Consider the following 22003-nt stretch of genomic DNA (forward strand, 5'->3'; position numbering starts at 1 on the left):
TAAATGTCACAAAATTCGGGGATTGTTACCCCTTTCCCTCCCTCCAGACTGTCTCTACGTCCGAGCATCGAACATGTTTCGTCTCCTACCACCTTCTCCTCCAGGCTCAAGATAGTTGTTGTTCCCGCCAATAACACCATTTTCTCTCGTCTGACGCGTGAACATGTTCATGTTCGACCTCAGAATCGGAGGAGGTGGCTCTTCAATGGATGAGGTGTCGATGGGAGGTAGTGCATAGCTCGGGAAGGAGCCGTACATGTCGGATGTTACGCTCGACCCAAAGAGATCAAAGGTCAAGTTCTGTTCGTCGAAATCGGCATGCTGCGTATCGTTGGCGATCTCGGTAGTCTCTAGGACGGGCGTCGAGGTGGAAGGCAATGCTTTGAACATCTGCGAGGTCCATTGCTGTGAAGGTGCGCCCTGCTCCGGTTGTGACTGCCATAAGTGCGGATTGTGCTGCCGCTGATTTGTGAACCTGGGTTGTGTGAGGAAGAACTGAGTGGCCTGGGGCTGGCTAGGCGCATTTGAGAAGGCGAAGGTCTGAGCCGTAAATGCGGTTTGCGTCTGGTAGTACGCTGGCTGGCCTGGAGGCGGATATGTTGGTGGCGCGTTCATAGCCGGAGCTTGCTGTAGCCCGGCAGGCCTGCTTAGTCGGATGGTATCGGCCAAATCTTCAGTGTCAGACTCGTCCTGCTCACCGCCGCAAATTCCACCATCGACATCTAATTCATCTGTCTCATCGTCAGATGACACCTCGCGCTCCAGGTCTCTAGGCTGAAGTACTGCAGGAGCTGGAGTATTGGCAGCCACAGGAGGAGCCCTGTTTGGATTGAATGATACACTGCTTCCCTGACTTGGAATATGTGGTGACGGTGGCTGGGGCTTGTCTGGTATCGATGCTGGCTCTTTTCCGTTTGGTGGTTGTTCCTCGAATATTCCCTTCGCACTTAGCTCCATCTTCCTCTTGAGCTCGTCATGACTAGCAGCTATCAACTTGTCCTTATCATCTGCCTCACCACGATGCAAGCGCTGTTGCAGAGACATGCGCTCTCGGAACAACTTCGATTCGTTCTCCTGCCTCTTCTGAGCAATGAGCGCGGCTATGCGATCAGCATGCTTGTCCAAGCACAAGGCTTCTCCCTCGTCTGGAGCTGCGCTCGATGGTGCCGCAACCTCTCTCACTGCTTCGACTTCAACAGCAGCCTTTCGGTGCCGTGGTTTCACTTTCAACCATGTCTGTTGCGCTGGGAAGGCGAATGATTCCTGGATCCACGACCCTTGTTGAGGTTTCTGCTCGCTCTTCTTCTTTCTACCGCGCTTGGTTTGTGGCGGTACGGACTGTGGACGCTGCTGCTCTTGTTCCTCCGCCTGAACCGTCGCCTTGTGCGTAGGAAAATGGCCGTTGAGACTTTGCGCGGAGACAAGCTCTTCTGGGGGTGGTCGACTAGTATGTGCAGTAGTCACAGGTGAAGGAACGTTGGCGGCGATTCGCATGCGCTTGAGAGGCCGACCATCGATTGCATATTCGAAAGCAATGTTCCCTGCGCTGAAGAACGGCCCATGATAGTCACGAATACTGAGACCTCCGTATGCTGTTTGGAAGGCGACTTCTGAGCTCATTGATGGTAGCGAGGTAGAACGACATCAGGTACGCGTGCTCGTCTACTTTTGGTGTGGAAGGATTTGAGGTTGCTGACTTTATTGGACTGACAGCAAGTATCTTTGCTGAGAAAGGGATGAAGCACACTTATTGTCATCTTCACTCAGCCACTTTTGCGTATTAGAGCGATTTACCTGGTGGCCGCTCTAGGCTTTGGCATTGGTACACCATGATCGAAGGCAGCCTGACGTAGAGTACCTCCGATGATGTACATGAGTGTTGCCGTTATGGTACTAGCATGTCCGCAATGGTGTCTTTCTTTCCTGGAAGTTCAGGAACAGACTTTGCGCCTGATGTCTGCTCGGTCGACCGTAGGACATCTTCGCCCGGTCGTACTTTCAATAAGCGCCAACAGGAAAGGACAAGCCTCGAAGCGAAGCTAGTATGGTCGTTACGAGTCACTTCGTAGCAGAGATCGATACTTTTCGAAGATTGAAATCCTGCTGTGCAACGATTGTGCTTGGGACATTGCTGATGCTGGCCTTGTGTCTGTCGCAGGCAGGAACAGAACCCTCACGCCGGACATGGAAGGTGTGTGAACGGATAAATTGTGCCAGATGCTGTGGGCTTGGTGGGCACTTGCCGCACGGGCAGACTCGAGCCATTTCTCCTTCTGGCCTGGCGAGCTTGTGATGATCATTTAGCTGCTTTTAAGCATCACAGCTCTCGACCAGTGAGACCTCTTTACTCACGTTCTTGCATACAGAGTGCCAATCACTTTGCTTCCTTGATGAGCTGTTCAACTTGTCCCTGCTTCTGGCCATGCATTTCAAGTGGTCAAACGCATGCTCACTCTTGTACGCCTCAAATGGCCAAGCTTACTCTCAGTCGCTGCTGGCCTGGCACGCTGTAGATCACTCAAAATAGCCGCCCACGCTTCTTTATGTGTCCATCAGCCGTGACATCTCACCTGCGACTGCGTTCGTGCTTTCTCTGTGCTCTACAGCGCTTGCGGTGCTTAGGGGAAATCAAACATCTAAAAATGAGACCACAACATCGCTGTGCCATCTAGTTGTGTTTCATAACTCGCACTGCATGAAGACATGCCGTCCCGCTCGGTCGGCGACAAGGATAGCGCACCCTCCACACTTTTGGGTGTTTGCGCAGCTTACGTCTTGACCGCGATACTGTCGATATCCTTCTCGAGTCCAGCCTTAGCCTTACAGACAGTACCCGGCTCACCATGTGCAGATACGTGCACCAAGAACGACATTAATCTTGCAAACAACACAGTGTGTCTCGATGAAGACTACCAGACCGGAGGCGGGCGTCAGTTTCGAGAATGTACGACATGTCTACTGAATAGTACTGCTGTCGACACTGCTTCGAACGTGTCTGATGTATATTGGGGACTATGTAAGCACGGCTAGGACCTCGATATGCGCATTGCTAAGTTGGAATAGTCAATCTTCGATACACCCTCGGTGAATGTATGTTTGCCTACCCTGCCGAAATAGTCTCGGTATCGAGCCCTTGTCAAGTGACATGCCAACCACTTGAGCCGGGAGTGACATACGATATCGGACCTGACAAGGACACTGCGACGGACGAAACGGTACCGAACCTCGACTTTTGCAACAATGGATTTGGAGGAGACAACAAGATCAACAATTGCACATTCTGCTATTCCTACATACCCCAACAGCTCTTTCTTGCCAACTTCATGCAAGCGCTGCATATTGCTTGCAGACAACCTCCTGCCATTGGTGACACTTTCTACCCTGACGGAAGGGCAATATTCAATGAATCTGCTATTCCAGGACCTGCACCACCCAGCACTGGAGACAACAGCAGTTCCGGATTGACAGGGTGGAAGCTCGGCCTTGCGATTGCGTTGCCCGTCGTTGGCGGTGTCTTGCTGTTCGCACTGTCGTGCTTCTGCTGCTTCAAGTTCACCAAGAAACGAAGAGCGAGGATGGCAGCAACTGGTCGAATGTCCACGTACCACGATCGACAACCAGTCAGTGCTCTGTCGGGCGGCACCCCGCCATCACAGTATCAGTGGCCGATTGGCCAGCATGAGCCCGCGCAAGAGATGGAAAGAATAAGCTATCAGCACACGCCGAAAAACGGCAAGATGCCGAGTCCGGGGTTGGCGCAAGGGCGATGGAGTCGTCATACAGATGACGAGGCTGAAGTTCCTTTGAGTGCGCTCCCTCGGGATGATATTGGACCCGCGCCCGGACAAGCAAAGGATCCATACTTGCATGAGCAGTATTTTGGTGTTGCCAGCAGCGGTGTTCCTGGAGAGGCCATGCCAGGGCCCAGTGGATATATTCACCCCGAAGAAAGAGGATCTTGGGCGAGATGAAATGGCGTTTTAGCGAGCAATCGTGTACAATGATCATGTTTTGGCAGCTTCCAGTTCTTGAACTCTTTTCTCGAATGCGGTGATCATGACATTGACCACCTTGCCTTCGACCTGAGCGAACATCTGATCGTAGACAGGATTGCGGAACTTGACGTCAAGGTCGAGTTTGACTGAGGTTGATTTGTCCGAGCCTTGAGCTGGTTGAATATGCCATCGTGTCTGCAGGATCTCGAATAGTCCTTGGCTATTGGCTTCGCTGCTTTGTGCTTCCACGGTGCCCTGGTCTGGATCGCATTTCACCTTGCTGTCCCAAACTTCTTCTAGGCCAAATTTTTCGTAGCCAATCTTCAAACTTGCTCTCGCGGGATAGCCGCGCTCATCGCGAGAAGTCACTTTGGATCCAACGGTGAAGGGGAGGAAGGCTGGGTAGCCCGAGACATCAGAGACTGCCTTGAAAATGGATGATGCCGAGTATGGTAGTGTCTTTGTATGTGTCAGGTTCCGAAGGCGGCAAGGACCAAGTGCTGAGCCGAGGAGGGAATCTAGGAATGATCTTGTCTGAGCTTGCGGCCGAAACACAAGTGCTGGTCGTGCTAGTAGTGCTGAGCAGCTGCGTAGAGATGGCGAGCTTCGAGGGGTATACTTCATCGTCGACAGGGCCGGCACTTGCTTTAGTTCCACTGATGTTAGTCTTCGTCAAGCCGGTGTGGTTGTTCAAGTAGTCATCCCCGATCGCATAGGCTACCGCAGGAGCTACGGAACTTCGAGTTCTCAATGATATCGTCACCAGAAATGGTTTGGATCGGCACCAAATCAGCCGAGAAAGTGGTTCCTGCGATCCCCAGATTTCACATGCCGCATTCGACGAACTGTCCTTACCGAGCTTACATCTGACTGTTCGTCCGCAACCTTGCAATCATGGCCTTGCCGCCGCCAGAGACGCCGAAAGAGGCCTCACAGAGGTCACGAGTCATCTGGTCATTCTGGGTGGTCATCTTGTGTCTGGGTCTGCCAACATGGTACTCTACAACCTCCATCTATCGAGCGGCACTTCCCACAGATGTCATGCTCGCCGGCCACGATGATCTCTGGTACTCGATTCCGATATGCCTGCAATCCTCGACTGTCTCGCCGAAAGAGCTGGCAAGCCTCGGTGGGAAGATACAAGAGGCCGCCGCAGGACCCCAAGGGTTGTTCAAGTTCAGCGTTGCTACGGAAAAGAGATGTCCACAAGACCAGTCCTCTACAGTCATTTCGCTCGAGCCAGGAGACGGACACAAGAGCGCATACTCTGCTCAGACTGGTTTCTTCGATGCACGCTACCCAAAAGCTGACCTTGCGAGCGTCCCGATCCACCTTTCCATGTTTCTGCAATCACTATTTCAGGAAGAGCATGCCGCAATTGCATATCTACTGTACACGAACGGCAAGAACAATGACGGGATACAGGAGTTCGTGCAGTCCATGCCACAAGATATTGTAGCTGAGATTCAGAAGTCTGCAAACAGAGCCTTCAAGCCGAGCTCGAACTACCATTTGACCTTCTCCTTGTTCACTGCTGGTCCTGCCCCTTCCAGCTGGGACGCTCGCGACTCTCTCAATGCATACATCCAACCGATACTGCACGCTCTCTCCACCACAAGCAACATCTCCATTGCTTCACAAGTACAGCTCTACTCCTCCTTCTCGTCCTCGGTGCAGCCACAACATAGCGAAGTGGGGTGGAAGCTCAAAAAGGAGGATCTTACATCATTCGTGAACACAGCAGAATGGCCCTTGTCGCCCTCAATCGGCACAGGGCCTACCGTCAACTTCATTGCATATGTTCCAGCCCGGAAGTACATTCCCCTGCTCCTCGAGGACAGCCCGAGCAACGCCTGGCTCGTACCACAATGGGGAGGCATTACTATCCTCAATCCACCGTTAATCGACCAGGAAGATTCGGAACTAGGTCTGAAAAGGCTGCCACCACATCTCGACGAGCAATCTCTCATTCCTGCCTTTGAGAACTTCCAAACACAGCTGCTACAACTTCTTGGTGTCCCACAGTCCTCCAAACTGCCACTTCAAGAAAGATTGAAATCCTTCCAACGTCTCTCGGGACTCTCCTTGTACATCAGAACCTCATCGAATCTGGGATCCCTGGCACGTCTGGCACAACATCTGAGCAGCATACCTATTCCCAGGCATGTCTTACGATATGTCGAGCATGCAATCGACCGCCTTGGTATTTTCCGACAGTGCTTCAGCAACAGCTCGGCCGAATCCTGGTCCACTTGTCTGCTGTCAGCTCGCGAAGCATTTGTCGATTCCGAGAAAGCGTTCTTCGATAAGTCAATGGTTGGCCAGGTGTACTTTCCTGATGAGCACAAGGTCGCTGTCTACTTGCCACTGCTTGGTCCGATCGGTGTTCCGTTGGTGGTCGGTTTGATCAGAGAGCTCAAGTCGTTGGCAAGAAGCATGAAGAAGTGAAGAGGTCATCCATTCCACAGCTACACCCACACGAATACAAATGGACCAGCCATCACTGCATACCACGAGAAGGCAGTGCTTCGCTTCCCATATCTCCCTACAAAGTGGAAACATCAACAAAGAGCTTCCACGCAAGTACATCCCGCCCGGCAATATCTCAACCAGTCCGCGCGGTGATTCCGCCTAGCAACTGGCGTTTCAGGGTCATCTCTCTTTTGTCGTTGCTAGCCGCTCGATAGTCGTCTTTGACCGGGCTGGTTGCTTCAGAGGATACCCTAGGGCTAAGGTTGTGCAAGCGAAGGGGAGGGTAGCAAGCCCTATCACGACCCTCAAGCAGTGATCATGCTGACCATTACTACATTTCCTGACGGAGATAATGGCAGGTGGCGGATACGTCGTTATTTGAGCTCAGTTTGCGCTCGTTCTGGGCTCAGACGAGATTGTTATCAGTGCATTGATGCATTCTCGGCATGATGAGCGACATCGGTAGTTCTCTGGTTTTCTGGTGAATATCTGAGCTTCCTATCTGGGAACAAGGACCTTGTTCACACCTGCCTAATCTTGCCTCGCTTATCGCAATCCATGATATCATTGGTCAACAGAAGCCTGTCATTTTGCAAACATCCAATCATTACCTTGCGCACCACCAACTGTACAGGGTATTGTTGTCGAAGAGCTCACCGGCATGAAGTATTTATCTCATACGAGCGCCCTGCTTTTGTTCGCAGCTTTCGCAGTATGTTGGCTGTGGACGAACTGGGAAGACCTTGGATCACTCTCTACCGACGAGATGAAGGTTTCATTGCTGTGGTCGCTAACGACCTTCACATTTGGTGTCCTCACATCTGCACAATCCTCATGCAACACAACGACATCGATCAATGGAACTCCATTTCCCTCGCTGTTGGATGTCACTGCTGAAGACCTGGCTATTGGTCTTGAATCTGGACTCTTCACAAGCGCTGACTTAGTCAATGCTTACATCGCTCGGATCAGTGATGTCAACGACACCCTACGAGCAGTTACGCAACTCAACCCTGACGCACTATCTATAGCTCAACGACTCGATGCAGAGCGTGCAAATGGCGTCGTACGAGGCCCACTTCACGGTATCCCCATCCTCATCAAGAACAATATCGGTACCAATGACTCCATGGACAACACAGCAGGATCGTACGCTCTTGCGGGAGCCAAGATCCCACGAGACAGCACCATGGCAGCGAAGCTAAGGAAGGCTGGTGCTGTCATCCTAGGCAAGACCAACCTGTCCCAATGGGCCAACTTCAGATCCGACAACAGCTCCAGCGGCTGGTCAGCAATCGGCGGCCAAGTCATCGGTGCCTACTTCCCAGAACAAGACCCAAGCGGCAGCAGCAGTGGCAGCGGCGTCGCAAGTTCGCTCGGTCTCGCGTTCGCCGCTCTCGGCTCTGAAACAGACGGCAGCATAATCAGTCCCGCCGACGCCAGTAACCTAGTCGGCATCAAGCCCACAGTCGGCCTTACATCCCGCGACCTCGTCATCCCCATCTCCGAACATCAAGACACAGTTGGACCCATGGCCCGCACAGTCAAAGACGCAGCCTACATCCTCAGCGCAATCGCCGGCTACTCGCCATACGACAACTACACCTCCGCCATCCCGTTCCCAAACCACACAGTTCCAGACTACGTCGCAGCTTGCAATTTCTCCGCCCTCCGCGGAAAACGCATCGGTATCCCCCGCAACGTCTTCGACAGCTCCGACATCAGACAATCAGCCTACGGCGCCATCCTCTCCACCTTCGACAACTATGCCCTCCCCGTCCTCCGCGCAGCAGGCGCAATCATAGTCGAGAACACAACCTGGCCTGGCTACGACATCGAACCCGTGAATCGCACCTCCGTCGTGCTCGACGGCGACTTCATCTCCGATCTGGCGAACTACCTCTCCCAGCTAACCTACAACCCGCAGAACGTGACGAGTCTATCAGATGTCCGTGAGTTCACGCAGTCATACCCGCTCGAGGACTACCCCGACCGCGACACCGGCGTGTGGGATCAAGCGCTCGATTACTTCCACGGGCTGAACAATACCACCCCCGAGTTCTGGGGGAACTATACACTGGGCTTGAAACTTGCGGGACCACAGGGAATTACAGGGTCAATGAAGAACCACAGTCTCGATGCGCTGGTTATGCCGACGCTGTTCGCGAGTCACTTTCCTGCTATACTGGGGAGTCCGGTGATTAGTGTGCCGATGGGGAGTTATCCGGAGGGGACGGAGGTCACGCAGAATGGGAGGGGTGATCTGAATCAGACGGGGGTGGGGATTCCGTTTGGGATTGCGTTTTTGGCGGAGAGGTGGAGTGAGGAGAGGTTGGTGGGGATGGCGTATGCATTTGAGCAGAGGACCATGGTGAGGGGGAGGGTGTTGCCGTTGGCGGGGAATGTGCCGAGTACGGAATTGGCGGATGTGGTTAGTTTGAGGAGGAAGAGGGAAGTGGGGTTGTAGGGGTGATTGAACTTTGTTCTCGCTGGTAGGCAGCGAGATGGATGCATAATGAGACGTGATATACAGGAGATCCAAAGGCTAGGATGCGAGACTATGTTCTAGGCTCAACGAAGTTCGACTGCAGTTGGCCCTGCTTGTGCATCTACTCCTTCCTCTCTTGTTAATGGCATGATTCTTTCGCTCGTCGATACAACAAACAAAGCCGTCACTGTATCGCGCGCTTCTTTGGTCCGGCCTCTTCCATGACACTGTGACTGGCATTTTCTCTGAGTAAGGTAAGCTGCAGTCGTTCCAGCCGGCCCGTGCATGAGGCATCTCGCAGCGATTCAGCTTGCACTCCTTACAAGCATCGTGGCCTCGACGCAACCCTCCGGGATCGTGCGCATATGTCCAGTGACCATGCACAATCTTCCAGCGGCCGAGCAAAGTCCATTCTCTTCAGACCAATCAACAGCTCAGCAACATGTCCTCTCCTTCTCTGTGGTCTGTGCCCATAAGCTGCGATTCCTGATGCTCATTCTAGCCGAAGCATCAATGCGGCGAGGAGTATCGGGTGGTGATGAGTGATGCACCTGGGAAACGCAATTGAGCATCTTCGAGGGTGCGTTGGGATCCTGACATCGAGCTTGTTCTAGGTGTTTTGCTTGTCCTCGCATCGAGTTTGTCTTGAAACAGTATGCGGTACCGAAGACCAGAAAGCAGCCATCTTGTTCTTTTGACTGTGGGGCTCGTGTGGCCATTGCACTGTGTCATCATGAGTACTGTAGTGAGTTGAATTCAATTGCTCGGCTCTTAACTTGGTCTCTTGAAACCCATCATTGCCAAGTTGTGGTTGTTCTGGTGAGGAGTCTGCATCGTTCTCGTCCGTTCAATAGCATCGGCCATGCCCAAAGACGCCTCGTCTACAGGCACAAGTTCAGCCTCATCCAGTTCCTCGTATATGCTCGCTTGCTCTTTTCCGCCGAGGAAGCCATCCCAGATACCAGTCTTGCAAACCAATGCTCCAACCAGCACGAGCGGCAACTGCCAGACACTCGCCCAGAACAGACCTCTTGCGCTGCCTTGGGCACCTTGATGTTTCCAGAATCGAACAGCTTCCTTCAGCATCCAGACGTTGCAACCTGTGCTGATGATTAAGAATCCAGGATTGACAAGACCAGCGTAGTACATTCCGATGCAGAGTGGGAACATGGCGATTGAGTAGCGCAGTGCTACTCTTGCGTTTCGAGCAGGGTTCATCCATGCCAACATCTTGTGTCCGGCGTTCTTGTAATCTTCCCGAATGGTATGCGACAAGCTGTTGAAGTGCGGGAACTGCCATGCAAAGAGCAGTCCAGCGAGCAGCCATCCTCCTAATGAGCTTTCCGAGAATAACAGATCTTTCCATGAATGATGTTCGCTTGTGGCTGTTTCTCCTGCTGCTGCTGCCCAACCCATTAGTGGTGGTATGCCGCCGACTATTGCTCCGACCCAGGTATTCATCCAAGACATCCTTTTCATGGGTGTGTAGACGAAGCCATAGAGGAAGATATTCAAGCCTGAAAGAGCAGCCACGGTCGGATTGGTGCCGAAGTTGAGGAGGGCGAGACCAGTTGTGCCGCAGAGGAGTGCAAAGGCTAGTGCTCCTCGAGGAGAGATGAGTTTTCGGACTAGAGGACGGTTTCGTGTCCGTGTCATCAGGGCATCATACTTCGGTTCGAAGAGCATGTTGAAGGCATTCGCTGAAGCGCAGGAGAGGAAGGTGCCGCTAGTGAGAAAGAGGAAGGTCAAGGTCGAAGTTGAGAGAGTCGTATTGGCATCGGCGACGGAGGTGGTGCTCGAGAGGATGTCATGTATAGGATATAGCGAGTAGGCGGAGGTCGTCGTCAATAAGATGAGGAAGGAAAGTCGCGGTTTCGATAAGGAGAGGTAGGTTGCCATCTTCTTCCGTAGAGTGGCAGTATCAGGCATTGCGGCTGCGGCGTTTGCTAGTCGTGATGAGGCATCGAGGGGTAGTTGTTCTTCCACCACGTCTGTGCTCGCTGCTGTCGCAGGTTGAGCAGCTCTTTTCTGTAGCCATCTCCGCCTGTGTGGTAGAACATCCTCTTCTACTAATGCAGCTGTTGCCACCACTCCTGCCTTGACTTCAGTCGATTCATGCTTGGGCGTGGCAATGTTCTTCCGGACGCTCGGCGTGGTGTTCAAGTCCTCTGTCTGTGCCGATGCGGTAGCCTGAGATCTTGTTCGTCGTACAGCAAGCAGACCGTTCTTCAGCCATCCTCGATCTATTGATTCATTTGCTGAGAAGTATTCGTGAAAGGATGACTGGGATTGTATCCGCATCTGCTTCTGCACATCTTCATCTGGGACAATTGCGCCATGCAGTTTCCGCCTTGTATGTATGGATGATCTGAGCAGCGTTCGCGTCGAGGCGGATGGTCTGACTAGCGGCGCCAGACATCTCGAACATGCTCTGGCCGAAGACGATTGCATAGCGGGAAAAGGCCTCACCGAGGAGGCTGGAGACGAGGAAAGACTATCGCTGGGGCATGGTGAGGGCTGTCAACGTTGTCGATAGGGAGGTGAAGCGCATGAGATGGAATTGAAGATGACTCGAGCTTTGGACTTCTTCAAATGTCGCGGAGACTAGAATCAGATGATGTCGCCGATCTCCCTCCCCACGCGACAAACTGCGGTAGATCAGTGCACATGCAAATAAGTTACTGCAGCCCTTCCGCGGTCCTGCCTCACAACCACAATACTGCATTGCACCTTCCACGACTCTTGACTCTTGCATATACTCTGTGTGGAGGCAGGGTTCACGATGAGCGACGAGGAAGACAATGCGCCGGCCGAGATTACGGATCCAGTCAAGATTCTGGAAGGGCTTCTACGACGATTTCAACTACTCAACGGCACAGTCAGTGCCTTCCATCGCGATGTCGCAAACATGCAGCCGCTGCCGCCCTACCCTGTCTTGATGACACGACTCAATGCCATGCGCGACAGTGCCAACGAGCTCACCGCTGAACTGAACAACCACAAGGACCTGTTCAACGCAAGAGTGTTAACACCGGCACCACAATTTGCTGCCAGATACCACATCGAATTCCTGGGAAACCTCTTTCGCACCAAGATGGAGCCAAATGTCGAGGATTGGGAGCAGCAACATCTCAAGATCGCCAAAGAGAAGGAGGACAGGCAAACTCGAGAGAAGACGGACGGAAAGTTGACCACCCTTTCAGAAAGAGATCAGCGCGACTTGTGGAATTGGGCTCCTCTTGCTGCTCAACGAGAAGCTATGAATCATGTCTGGTTCCAGGCCGACTACACCATAGCCGAGAAGGAGGCTGGCATCGAGAATGTCAAGCATGGTCTGAGAAGGACACTGGTCGTGCCAGAACTGCCAGATTTCGATGAAGATGAAGAAGAAGATGAGTTTGAGGATGTTGAGGGAGAAGATTCTGCAGCTGCTCAAGGTGAAAAGATGGACGTCGATATTGCCAGACCAAACTCGCAGCCCTCCGCACCTACCCCAGCGCCAATTGCAGAAGATGCAACGAAATCTATGCATCCACCGATACCTATCGACAACATCCTTCGCTTCATGACCAAAGGGGAAAAGCCATGATCAGAGCAGAGACGATCACAAAATCTGTGAAGACGAGCATCTGAAATATGCACAATCTCACTGGTCGCCAGAAACGCGATTGTGCCTCGGCAAGACAGGGTTCCGCCCTCGCAGAAGCTAGCCCGCCAGTCCTGCACCTACAACTGCCATTGACTGCATTCTATTCAGCGCATTTTCTCACGAGCTTGTCAGGGGTCTGCTGAGATTCAATTTCCTGTTCCTCGTCGTCGTCCCGGTTCCTCAATCCTAAGACGTTCGCCGACCAAGATGGCGCAGAAAGACTCCCAAGACACCAGCAAGCGACTGACTCGAGAAGAAGTCGCAAAGAACAACACCGAAGATTCATTATGGTGCATCGTTGACCACAAAGTCTACGATCTCACGGATTTCGTCGACGCTCATCCTGGTGGGAACGTCGTTCTTCAACAAGTCGCTGGTCAAGATGCCACACAAGCATTCTACAACCTTCACAGGCACGAGGTTCTCCAGAAGTACTCAGACCTCTGCATTGGCACCTTGGAAGGCGAGAAATCAGAAGTCATCGAACCACATCCTGGCGATCTCTCACAAGTACCATACGGCGAGCCATTATGGCTGACACCAGCCTTCAAGTCACCCTACTACAAAGAGTCGCATCGGAACCTGAGAAAAGCCGTGAGAGAGTTTGTCGACAAGGACGTCTACCCAGAAGCACAACAGAAGGAAGCAGATGGCACATACATCTCACAAGAGTTGACAGACAAAATGGCCGCAAACAACTTACTCGCAATGCGACTTGGTCCAGGCAAGCACTTGTATGGCAAGAAGTTGATTGGTGACGTGAAAGGAGAGGAGTTCGACTATTTCCACGACCTGATCGTTGCACAAGAGCTCGCTCGTGCGAATGCAAGAGGCTTCCAGGATGGCAATATGGCAGGCATGATGATTTCCCTGACCGCTGTCCGTCAATGGCTCAATAACGACGCACTCAAAGAGAAGGTTACACAGGAATGTCTCTCGGGTAAGAAGTTCATGTGTCTAGCAATTACAGAAGCGTTCGCTGGCTCCGACGTCGCCGGCCTGCGGACAACAGCAGAGAAGACCGCAGATGGAAAGCACTAGTAAGCGCTACCTCCCTTGTTACTACTCATCTAACCTTCGCAGCATAATAAACGGCACCAAAAAATGGATCACAAACGGCATGTTCGCCGACTACTTCGTCACCGGCTGCCGCACTCCCAAAGGCTTCAGTGTCATCCTCGTCCCCAAATCCGACAACATCGAGACCAAACGCATCAAGACATCCTACTCCACCGCCGCAGCAACAACATACATCCAATTCGACAACGTCAAGGTTCCCACCGACCACCTCCTCGGCAAGGAAGACAACGGCTTCATTGTCATCATGAGTAACTTCAACCACGAAAGATGGGCCATGGCCTGCAGCGTGATAAGATGGATGCGCACCGTCACCGAAGAATGCATGAAGTGGGCGAACCAAAGGATTGTGTTCGGGAAGCCACTCAATCAACAGCCTGTTATTCGTGCGAAACTGGCCAAGATGATCAGTCTCACGGAAGCGTGTCAGGCGCAGCTGGAGATCATTACCTATCAGATGTGTAATATGTCCTACGAGCAGCAGTCGAAACTGCTGGGTGGTCCGATCGGATTGCTGAAGAGCTATGCGACGAGATGTGCGCATGATGTAGCAGATGACGCGACGAACATATTTGGTGGAAGGGGCTTGACACAGGGTGGGATGGGCAAGGTCGTCGAGCAGTTCCATCGGACGTACAAGTTTGATGCTATTCTGGGTGGAACGGAGGAGATCTTGGCCGATCTGGGTGTGAGGCAGGCGATGAAGTTGATGCCGAAGGCCATGTTGTAGATGAGCAAATTTGAGTGTAAGGATACATGTGATATATAATACATGTTCTCAGGCGTGCGAGGCGCCAGGTGCAATTACACTGCTATCGTCCACTCCTCAATTCCAAGACCTCTCCTGCTCTGTTTTCTGCTTTGCTTCTTTCTGTCCAACATGCCATCTAGTATGACATTGACGCCTAACAGCTACCTGCTAGGACACCGATATCCTCCCCAGGATCCAGCAAGTCGGACCATTCCATTATACCTGAGAGGCAGTCTTGCGGCTACCAAATCATCGGCAGTGGTTCATCCGACCTGGCTCTAACGTCACCATACCGTATTGGAGTGTATCGGACTATGTTTGCCAGCCCATCAGCGTAATGTCGCCTCCTCCTTGGTGATGTCCAAGTATACGCCGTCAATATCGAGTGTCTAGTCTGGTGACAGCTAGTAGCTGATGGCTGGAGACTGGATGTTGGTTACTGGCATGAGTAGCTACAAGCCAGCTAGCTAAAAGTGTTGAGACGCGGCACTCAGCGCGTCCTGGTGAGGTGGGTCTTGTAGTCTGTCCGCTCTTATCGCCTGGTGCGGTAATGCTCTTGGTCTGATTCGATCGCGTTGGGTGTCAGAACTGTGGGATTTGCCTTTGGCAAAGGGTCACAAATCTGGCAGACGATGGTCGGTTCCGCCTGCATTGTCTTGTGCCATGCCCTGAGATGCCGCCTTCGCATTGATAACGGGATCGTCGGTCGTTAGTGTTGCAGCGACCACTGGGCAAGGAAGACGACACTCGATCCTGGTGTTGCGTTGTGAAAGACTTCACTTGCGTGAGCGTGTCGCCGAGCTATCCGGGTTGATATGGCCATGAGAATTGGTACTTGGTACTCGTTGCGCTGAACTTGCAGGCTAGGAACATCAGCGTTGGCGGCTATGTTCAGGATTGGTGTTAGGTCCAGTGTTGTGCGGGATGTGGAGGTTAGGTCTTTGAGTTGGTGGTTAGGCGTGGGTGTTGGTGGGAAGAATGAATGATCGAGCCCACAGCAATCGACTGAAGCGCAGATCTGCTGGTCTTTGGTTGGTGGCACTTCCTGCGGAGACTGAGCTGGTGGTTGCTGAGGTCGTGAGGGTCGATCGAACACAATGACCCAACATGTCGAGCCACCATAAGCAACCAGATTCAGGTTCTGATGCTGTTCTGTCTGTAGCTCCATGCTTGATTGTATTCACAGCCGCAACTGCTCATCAATGACCACGCAACCACGGACGCCTTCACGAACTGTGAGTAGCAGCACGCACCCCAGAAACCCCACCCTGATAAGCCGGTGCCGGCAAAGCAGGCAGCTCCGGTTCCCTCAAAGCTTCCTGATACGTCGGCGGCGGCGCATTGCCATCCCCCATCGCATTGTTCTTCATCCTAGCCGCCCTCCCAGCCTCCATTTCTCTCGCCTCGTTGCCCCGTCCCATGCCCCTTCCTATTCCGCCCAACCCCACCGTCATATTTGGATCCCTCGTGGGTGCACCCCGCACTATGCGCCCACCATCGCCGGTTGTCCATCGTCCTAAGGGGCTTGCGCCGGCTTGACCTTTCCGGCGTCTGTTGACTAATCTGCGAACGCCAAAGGCAAGGATGAGGATCAAGACTGTGGCCATAACAATGCCGATCCATTGGACAGCGTTGAAGTGTACGTTGGAAGTGTTGCCGGTGTAGACCATGATGCCGATGCTTGTGGATGATGGTTGTTGCTGTTGAGTAATGACGTTGTATGTTCTAGTTGTGAGCTCTGCCTATACGTCGAATAAGGAGCTTGTCGTTTGCTCATAGAAAGAGGGCCCATTCGTGAGTAAGCGGTAGAACACGAGAGGAGGTTGGATAGTCCTATGCACGTCAGTAGGAGGCGATGAGGATCTTTTATGTTCCATCATGGCTTTGACGATTAGCGGGCAGCGACGAAACATGGGGGGGATAGGGCGGGAAGACGGCAGGCGAAGGTTGGCCAAGACATTGTTGCAGGGGATGCGGCAAGGCGGCTGTGGGGAATCACCTAACGCTCTCGAGGACCGAAAGTTCCACCAGGCAGTATCGCGTGCAACCTTTAGGGCTGAGTCACTGAAGGGACTTTGGGATGACACCGAAGCGATGGTTGTGATTAGATGCATCTCGTGATGTTGGAAAAGCTGCAGGCTGATCGCAGGACTAGATGCGCCGTCCGCACAGTTGTGGCATCGAAAAGTTGGCAGTATGTACAAAGATCAAGTTCCAACGCAATCGTGCGTCCATCGCTGTCATGACTATAGTACTGTAGGAGGTTGAAGCGTCCGAGCCATCAACAGACCTTGCTGACTCTCCCATTGCGGCCTGTCCTGCTCTGCCCGATTTGTGCTGTTTCAGACTCCATCAGGCCAAAATTGTTCATGCAAACAGCTTTCACCCAAGCTCGAAAGTCTCTTGCCGTGCGCTGGCAGCAGTTTGTGGACTCGATGATGTACAAATCACACGCTTCCTTCTCGATGACACCGACCAACCATGCATCGCTGATTGCTAGATTGTCGTCTGCGGGATGGACCGGATCTCCCAGCCGATACTGCTCAGCCTTCCCATAGTAGTACACATTTTCCACAACAGCCATCTGCCAGCTCATTTCCCCTGCCTCTGCTTATGCTTTGGATTGCGATCGCAAATGATGTAGACCCTGTTCTTTCTGCGCACCGGCTTGCAGCCCTCGCACAATCTCTTGACGCTGGATCTTGTCTTCATTCCTCTCGTCTGTGACAGTACTGCATGGTGCGTGTGACTGCATTGGGTTGATGGCTTTGCTGAGGCAAGCTGCGTCCGTGACCATGAAAATCTGATCGCTGGTCTGGTCGAGGATGACAGGGTGAAGGATCGGAATGAGGTGATGATCGAGGGCTTCGTGAGAGATCTGGCAAGAAATGGGGATGTGAATGATCTCTGGAATTGGCGGACTGATAGCCTGCTGAGGCTGCTTGCTGGTAGCATTGTGACCGAATGGTATTGTACTGAGGGCGAATGAATCGATAAGGTGGAGCGGAGCCCAGGTCACTACTATTGTGGATTTGTGTACCTCAGAGCGCATATAGATGATGGAGGCGGTCGCAGATGGCAGATGTCCTCGGTGACAGATGTTGTTACGAACACTGAGCGGCAGCGTCCTCGCAGATCGGAGCGGAAAGAGCAATACTATCACGTGACGTTCTGTTTGTCCGCGGCAAGCACGAATCCGGGCAAGTTTGCGGAGCAACTGGATTTTAGCATCGAGCTCACTGCAGGATTGAGCCTAGGGCGAGGCCGCTCCAACTCACCCGCTGATCTTGCGAAATCAGGCGCTAAGCACTCTGCTTTGGCAGGCTCACCTCGTGCTCATGGCCACCAAAACGCGTCCTCCGTAGCGTGTTTATTCTGAAACCAGCGGTTCCCGTTCGGCGAAATAACTGGCTGAGGACGTTTACTTTCTGACAAGCTATCGAGGCAATCTATGCACGCTAGTCCCAGTTGAACATGCTGCTGGCTTGCGGCATGAGGCTGACAAGACTGAACAAGGCAGATTTCGTCGCAAACCATCCCCCACCACACAATTTCGAAAATTTTGCTGCAAACATCATTTAGATGCGTGCAAGATCAGCTTCTCATTTTCACTGTGTCCCTTTTTACAAGGTGGGTAGATCAAGTTCGGGTACCCTTAATCATTAATGCGGGCAACATGAACCTTTACTACGGAACACAGCCTATGTGCTAAGTTAGTAACCGTTTTTGGACCGTAACTCTGAGCGCCTTCTAGAATTGCGGAGGGAAGAAATCCCAAAGCATATACGTGACTTGCATGACTTGCCTGCTGCCCTTGTGTTCTATTGGCCAACATGCGAAGACGACCTGAACGAACCAGCCGCAGTAGGTTGCGATCTGCACGTCGCTGCCCAAATCACCCTTTGTGTTTCGTGCCGCTCCATAGTCATATCTTCTTATGCTCCCTAGGTTCCTGACAGGCATATTACAATAAACCGGCGGTTCCTCGGTGTCGATGAACTCGATCTCTGATTGATTGCGACGACAAACACGTGACTAGACTCCTGGTCTAAATCATGAAACCTCGTGCCACACACACTCGGTGAATAGTGCAGTCGACTTGGTAGGGTTATCTCACCTTAAAGCATTCGCGGCCGTTGTCTACGCGCCGTGCTCTAGCGTCGTCGCACCAGGTTAAGCAGTCGTATAGCCTACACCGTAGCCTCGTACTCGCACTTATACTGTTTCTACCGCGCCTTTCGTACCTAAATCCACGGATGTCTGGGGTGCGATTGTGTCTCAAGCCTCGAAGTGCTGGTAACCGTTACTAATATTATCGTAATCCTCCTACTCCTCTCTACTCTAGAGAGAGGCCTAAGAAGATCGCTGGAAGTACTAGTGTATCGACGACGCTCTATAAACCGGTTACTAGCTGACCGCCGTCAGCACTTCGTAGCCTGGTTAGTACCATGTACGTCCGTTATTATGGGACTTTGGCCGTAAAGTCGTTCTAACTTCTGGTCCAAGTGCAGGATTGGGTCCAGCATCTGGCCCTGCTGAGGATCTCGCTTCCACGCAATGGCCATCCTGTCCAGTCGGCCTGCAGCGGGTTGCGATGGAAGTCCCCAGCCATCTCTGCTGCCTCTGCTGCATCTGCTACCTCTTCTGAATCCTCCAGGACGGCTGGTTGTTCAGCATCTGCTGCGCCCACACTCTTCATGGGCTCATCACACTTCGCATCTTCGCGCCCTAGCAACTCGACCGCACAGGACACGAAAGCCGAGGTAGTCGAGAGTCTCGAGTGGCGAGACTGGATGCACTTGGACAGAGAAAGCCGCCCCGTCGACCGCTTACGCAAGACCGAGTGTCGGCGGGCGGTAGGTGAGGGGACAGCGCACACTCAGCGCAATGCTTCGACCATCGATGCAGCAAGTAGCTGCGATCACAACGGTGACCCAAGTGTTAACCGTCCTCGACTATGATGCGCACGTCCTTGACGTTGACCGTCCTCCCAAACGTGTAGGAGGCGAAATCTTCCAGGCTGCTCGACTGCTGCAGGAGGTTTCACCTCTCGTGATGATACACCACATGGCGAGCGACGTGTACGGCTCGAGCGAGCGAGACGAGACACCTCGGATCTAGATGGTGCCGCCAGCCAAGGTCGAAGAGTTGTAGAGTCGTAGAGCCGCAGATCCGCTGGCGGCTGGTCGGCGGGGGTGCCCACCATCGGCTCGCGGGATGGGCAGGCGAGAAAGAACGACAAGCAGGCATAGGCTACATGGAGGATGCAGCTGAGCTCCAAACAGCGGTCGCATCACACATCTGTGAAGTGGTTTGACAGTGGAAGCGAGTATGGAAAGGAGAAAATGGTGAAAGGGGAAGAGGAGATGAAAAGCAAGAACCAGAAGCAGATGAGAAGAGGAAGGAGTCAGCTAGGTGCAGATTCATGGTAGTCTTCTCACTTTCTTACCGGTCAGAAACAAGAACTATATCTGAAGCTTGTGCAGGGTCACATGGTCTCTGCACACGAGCGATAGCCACCAGATATGGTCGGTGTTCCTCCATTGTCTGCCGGGGACAACGCTGTAGCTCGAGTGCATCATCGGGGCAGCGTTCAATTCCAGCTTCATGTCTTCCGGTCCTAAACTTAAACTTACTCTTCCGCGCATTGTAGCATTTGTTCCCTTATTGCTCGTCCTCTGGTTCTCCATATCCATCGTCATCCTTACCGACATGGCCCAGAATCGATTCATGCGGTGGATGGGCGCGGTATATTTCCTGGTGAACGGAGCGACACTAACCGTGCTATGTCTAGTTTGGCGAGTCGAGAAAATCATTGTGGCCCAAACACGTCCATCTCCTCATCTGCGCCGGCGTGGCGATCGTCTAACTCCTTACGCAGTGAAGTTGGCACATGATCGCTTCGCAGGGATCGATATCTTCCACACGGCGGACGTATTTCTAGCGTGGTGCATTTCCTGGGGTGCGGAGTTAGCTTTCTTCGATGCGGTCATCGGACGTGTGGAAACGTTTTTAGTGCGCCATAGGCGTTGAAACAGGCCCGAAGCACGTGTTTGGGGGCTGAATGGGGGCAAATCAGAAGACGATCACAGCCGCATTAAGTTGACTGTACCTTGCAATGCATCTGAAGCGGGCTTGTGTTGAGCTTTTCAATAGCTCGCACCAATACAGTGCTTGTGGCATGCTTCGTGGTTGGCATTATGGGTGAGAGTGGATAAGCAAGGTCGCTCAACAATGATTCAGAAAAGAGAAACCTCTTCCTAATACTCCAGCCACCTCGCAAGCTCAGAGCGCCAAGGATTTTATTATTAATGGTAATATTTTCCTTGGCGTCTCGCATCAGTTGATTGACTTTCTGCGAAGCCATAGCCCGAGTTCCTGTCCTAATTTTAAGTTTCCACGATCCACTACATTCTTTGGACCCAGGGCATTAGTATATACATCTTACGGCTTCGGAGTATCGAGCTTGTGGTACCGTTGCTGGATGGCAGCTATTCCCCTAATTTAGATTGCAAGATCTCAGGGGCATCCGAGCATGAAGAGTCCTACCGATATGTGACATGTTCTCGAACACTCGGGTACGACATTCGATGCCAAACAGGAAGTCGGAATATCGATCGGAGCGTCGACCATCATGGCGATGCATCAAATATTGACCTACGCATGCGCCCTGCTTTGGGACAAGTCTTGCATCGGACTTTGTTGACTCTCACCGCCTGCGACACACAGCACGCCATCTTAGCGGTGCCAATATGTCACCCACGAACCACGCTTACCTGAAAACGACGTCGGTAAGGGTGGCCCTAGTCACCACTCTCACTCAGGAGGTAGCGTAACCGTTTGCCGCCGACAGAACTCCACGACAAGGTAACGTTTATTGACAACAAAAGCGAGACAAAACCTTGGTTATTCTGCTTGATACAGATCCTGCCCATGAGCATATAAGAAGCGTCCTTACTTCTGTGGGCAATGCTGTCTGACCCAGCTTTACTCTTGCCAAAGAGTGACAACATGGAAACTATGTATCACAGGCACCCTCTGGACTTAACTACAGGGACGATGTATGCCGTTGATTTAACTATGGTAAGGTATGAAGTATCTCTGTACTAGGGCTAGGCTGGAACTGGATATGGTGTACGTAACTTGGCCATTAGTCACGAAGAGTACTTAAGGAGTGTGGCTAGAATTAGAGAGGTATCTATCCTTTATGTGCCCTGCTGGGTCTGCTGGGGCTGTCGTCTCCCGGTAATAGTCCTTACTATCCCTAGTAGTCTACGCACTAAGCCTAGTTAGGCAATAGTTACCTCGGACGCCGTCTAATGGGTTTATAAGTCGTACTAACCGCATCGTAGCTAGACTTACAGTATCTACTTACCCCTAACAAGGCTGGTGTGTCACACTATAGCCGATACTCTCCGTAAATAGGGTTAGGGTTAGGGTTAGGGTTAGGGTTAGGGTTAGGGTTAGGGTTAGGGTTAGGGTTAGGGTTAGGGTTAGGGTTAGGGTTAGGGTTAGGGTTAGGGTTAGGGTAGCAATACGTAACTGAACGAGTAGTTTGGGTATAAAAAAAA

General features: G+C 52.4%; 11 protein-coding genes across 11 annotated transcripts; 6 read left to right on the top strand and 5 right to left on the bottom strand.

The window, feature by feature from the left end:
• Positions 1 to 54: 54 nt before the first annotated feature.
• Positions 55 to 1620, bottom strand: PMZ80_004788 (uncharacterized protein; the record flags this gene model as incomplete). The annotated part of the gene is made up of 1 exon (XM_064873211.1): positions 55 to 1620. The coding sequence occupies one exon, from the start codon at positions 1618 to 1620 to the stop codon at positions 55 to 57; it is 1566 nt and encodes a 521-aa protein (XP_064731869.1).
• A 1083-nt stretch (positions 1621 to 2703) lies between these two features.
• PMZ80_004789 (uncharacterized protein) lies at positions 2704 to 3971 on the top strand (the record flags this gene model as incomplete). Its single annotated transcript, XM_064873212.1, has 2 exons — positions 2704 to 3016; positions 3064 to 3971. 2 exons carry the CDS (start codon positions 2704 to 2706, stop codon positions 3969 to 3971), a joined length of 1221 nt encoding a protein of 406 aa, XP_064731870.1.
• Positions 3972 to 4004: 33 nt separating this feature from the next.
• On the bottom strand, positions 4005 to 4619 carry COQ10 (Coenzyme Q-binding protein coq10, mitochondrial; the record flags this gene model as incomplete). Its single annotated transcript, XM_064873213.1, has 1 exon — positions 4005 to 4619. The coding sequence occupies one exon, from the start codon at positions 4617 to 4619 to the stop codon at positions 4005 to 4007; it is 615 nt and encodes a 204-aa protein (XP_064731871.1).
• Positions 4620 to 4889: 270 nt separating this feature from the next.
• Positions 4890 to 6443, top strand: GPI17 (GPI transamidase component; the record flags this gene model as incomplete). Its single annotated transcript, XM_064873214.1, has 1 exon — positions 4890 to 6443. The coding sequence occupies one exon, from the start codon at positions 4890 to 4892 to the stop codon at positions 6441 to 6443; it is 1554 nt and encodes a 517-aa protein (XP_064731872.1).
• Positions 6444 to 7128: 685 nt separating this feature from the next.
• Positions 7129 to 8934, top strand: PMZ80_004792 (uncharacterized protein; the record flags this gene model as incomplete). The annotated part of the gene is made up of 1 exon (XM_064873215.1): positions 7129 to 8934. One exon carries the CDS (start codon positions 7129 to 7131, stop codon positions 8932 to 8934), a length of 1806 nt encoding a protein of 601 aa, XP_064731873.1.
• Positions 8935 to 9726: 792 nt separating this feature from the next.
• On the bottom strand, positions 9727 to 11406 carry COX10 (Protoheme IX farnesyltransferase, mitochondrial; the record flags this gene model as incomplete). The annotated part of the gene is made up of 1 exon (XM_064873216.1): positions 9727 to 11406. One exon carries the CDS (start codon positions 11404 to 11406, stop codon positions 9727 to 9729), a length of 1680 nt encoding a protein of 559 aa, XP_064731874.1.
• A 331-nt stretch (positions 11407 to 11737) lies between these two features.
• Positions 11738 to 12544, top strand: MED8 (mediator of RNA polymerase II transcription subunit 8; the record flags this gene model as incomplete). The annotated part of the gene is made up of 1 exon (XM_064873217.1): positions 11738 to 12544. One exon carries the CDS (start codon positions 11738 to 11740, stop codon positions 12542 to 12544), a length of 807 nt encoding a protein of 268 aa, XP_064731875.1.
• Positions 12545 to 12811: 267 nt separating this feature from the next.
• On the top strand, positions 12812 to 13645 carry PMZ80_004795 (uncharacterized protein; the record flags this gene model as incomplete). The annotated part of the gene is made up of 1 exon (XM_064873218.1): positions 12812 to 13645. One exon carries the CDS (start codon positions 12812 to 12814, stop codon positions 13643 to 13645), a length of 834 nt encoding a protein of 277 aa, XP_064731876.1.
• Positions 13646 to 13724: 79 nt separating this feature from the next.
• Positions 13725 to 14411, top strand: PMZ80_004796 (uncharacterized protein; the record flags this gene model as incomplete). Its single annotated transcript, XM_064873219.1, has 1 exon — positions 13725 to 14411. The coding sequence occupies one exon, from the start codon at positions 13725 to 13727 to the stop codon at positions 14409 to 14411; it is 687 nt and encodes a 228-aa protein (XP_064731877.1).
• A 1247-nt stretch (positions 14412 to 15658) lies between these two features.
• PMZ80_004797 (uncharacterized protein) lies at positions 15659 to 16102 on the bottom strand (the record flags this gene model as incomplete). Its single annotated transcript, XM_064873220.1, has 1 exon — positions 15659 to 16102. One exon carries the CDS (start codon positions 16100 to 16102, stop codon positions 15659 to 15661), a length of 444 nt encoding a protein of 147 aa, XP_064731878.1.
• A 941-nt stretch (positions 16103 to 17043) lies between these two features.
• PMZ80_004798 (uncharacterized protein) lies at positions 17044 to 17370 on the bottom strand (the record flags this gene model as incomplete). The annotated part of the gene is made up of 1 exon (XM_064873221.1): positions 17044 to 17370. A coding segment is annotated over one exon (327 nt), but the record flags the coding sequence as incomplete, so codon positions are not given.
• Positions 17371 to 22003: the final 4633 nt, after the last annotated feature.

Source organism: Knufia obscura, assembly GCF_036327395.1.
Source record: "Knufia obscura strain CCFEE 5817 isolate CBS 148926 chromosome Unknown scaffold_4, whole genome shotgun sequence".
NCBI lineage: Eukaryota > Fungi > Ascomycota > Eurotiomycetes > Chaetothyriales > Trichomeriaceae > Knufia > Knufia obscura.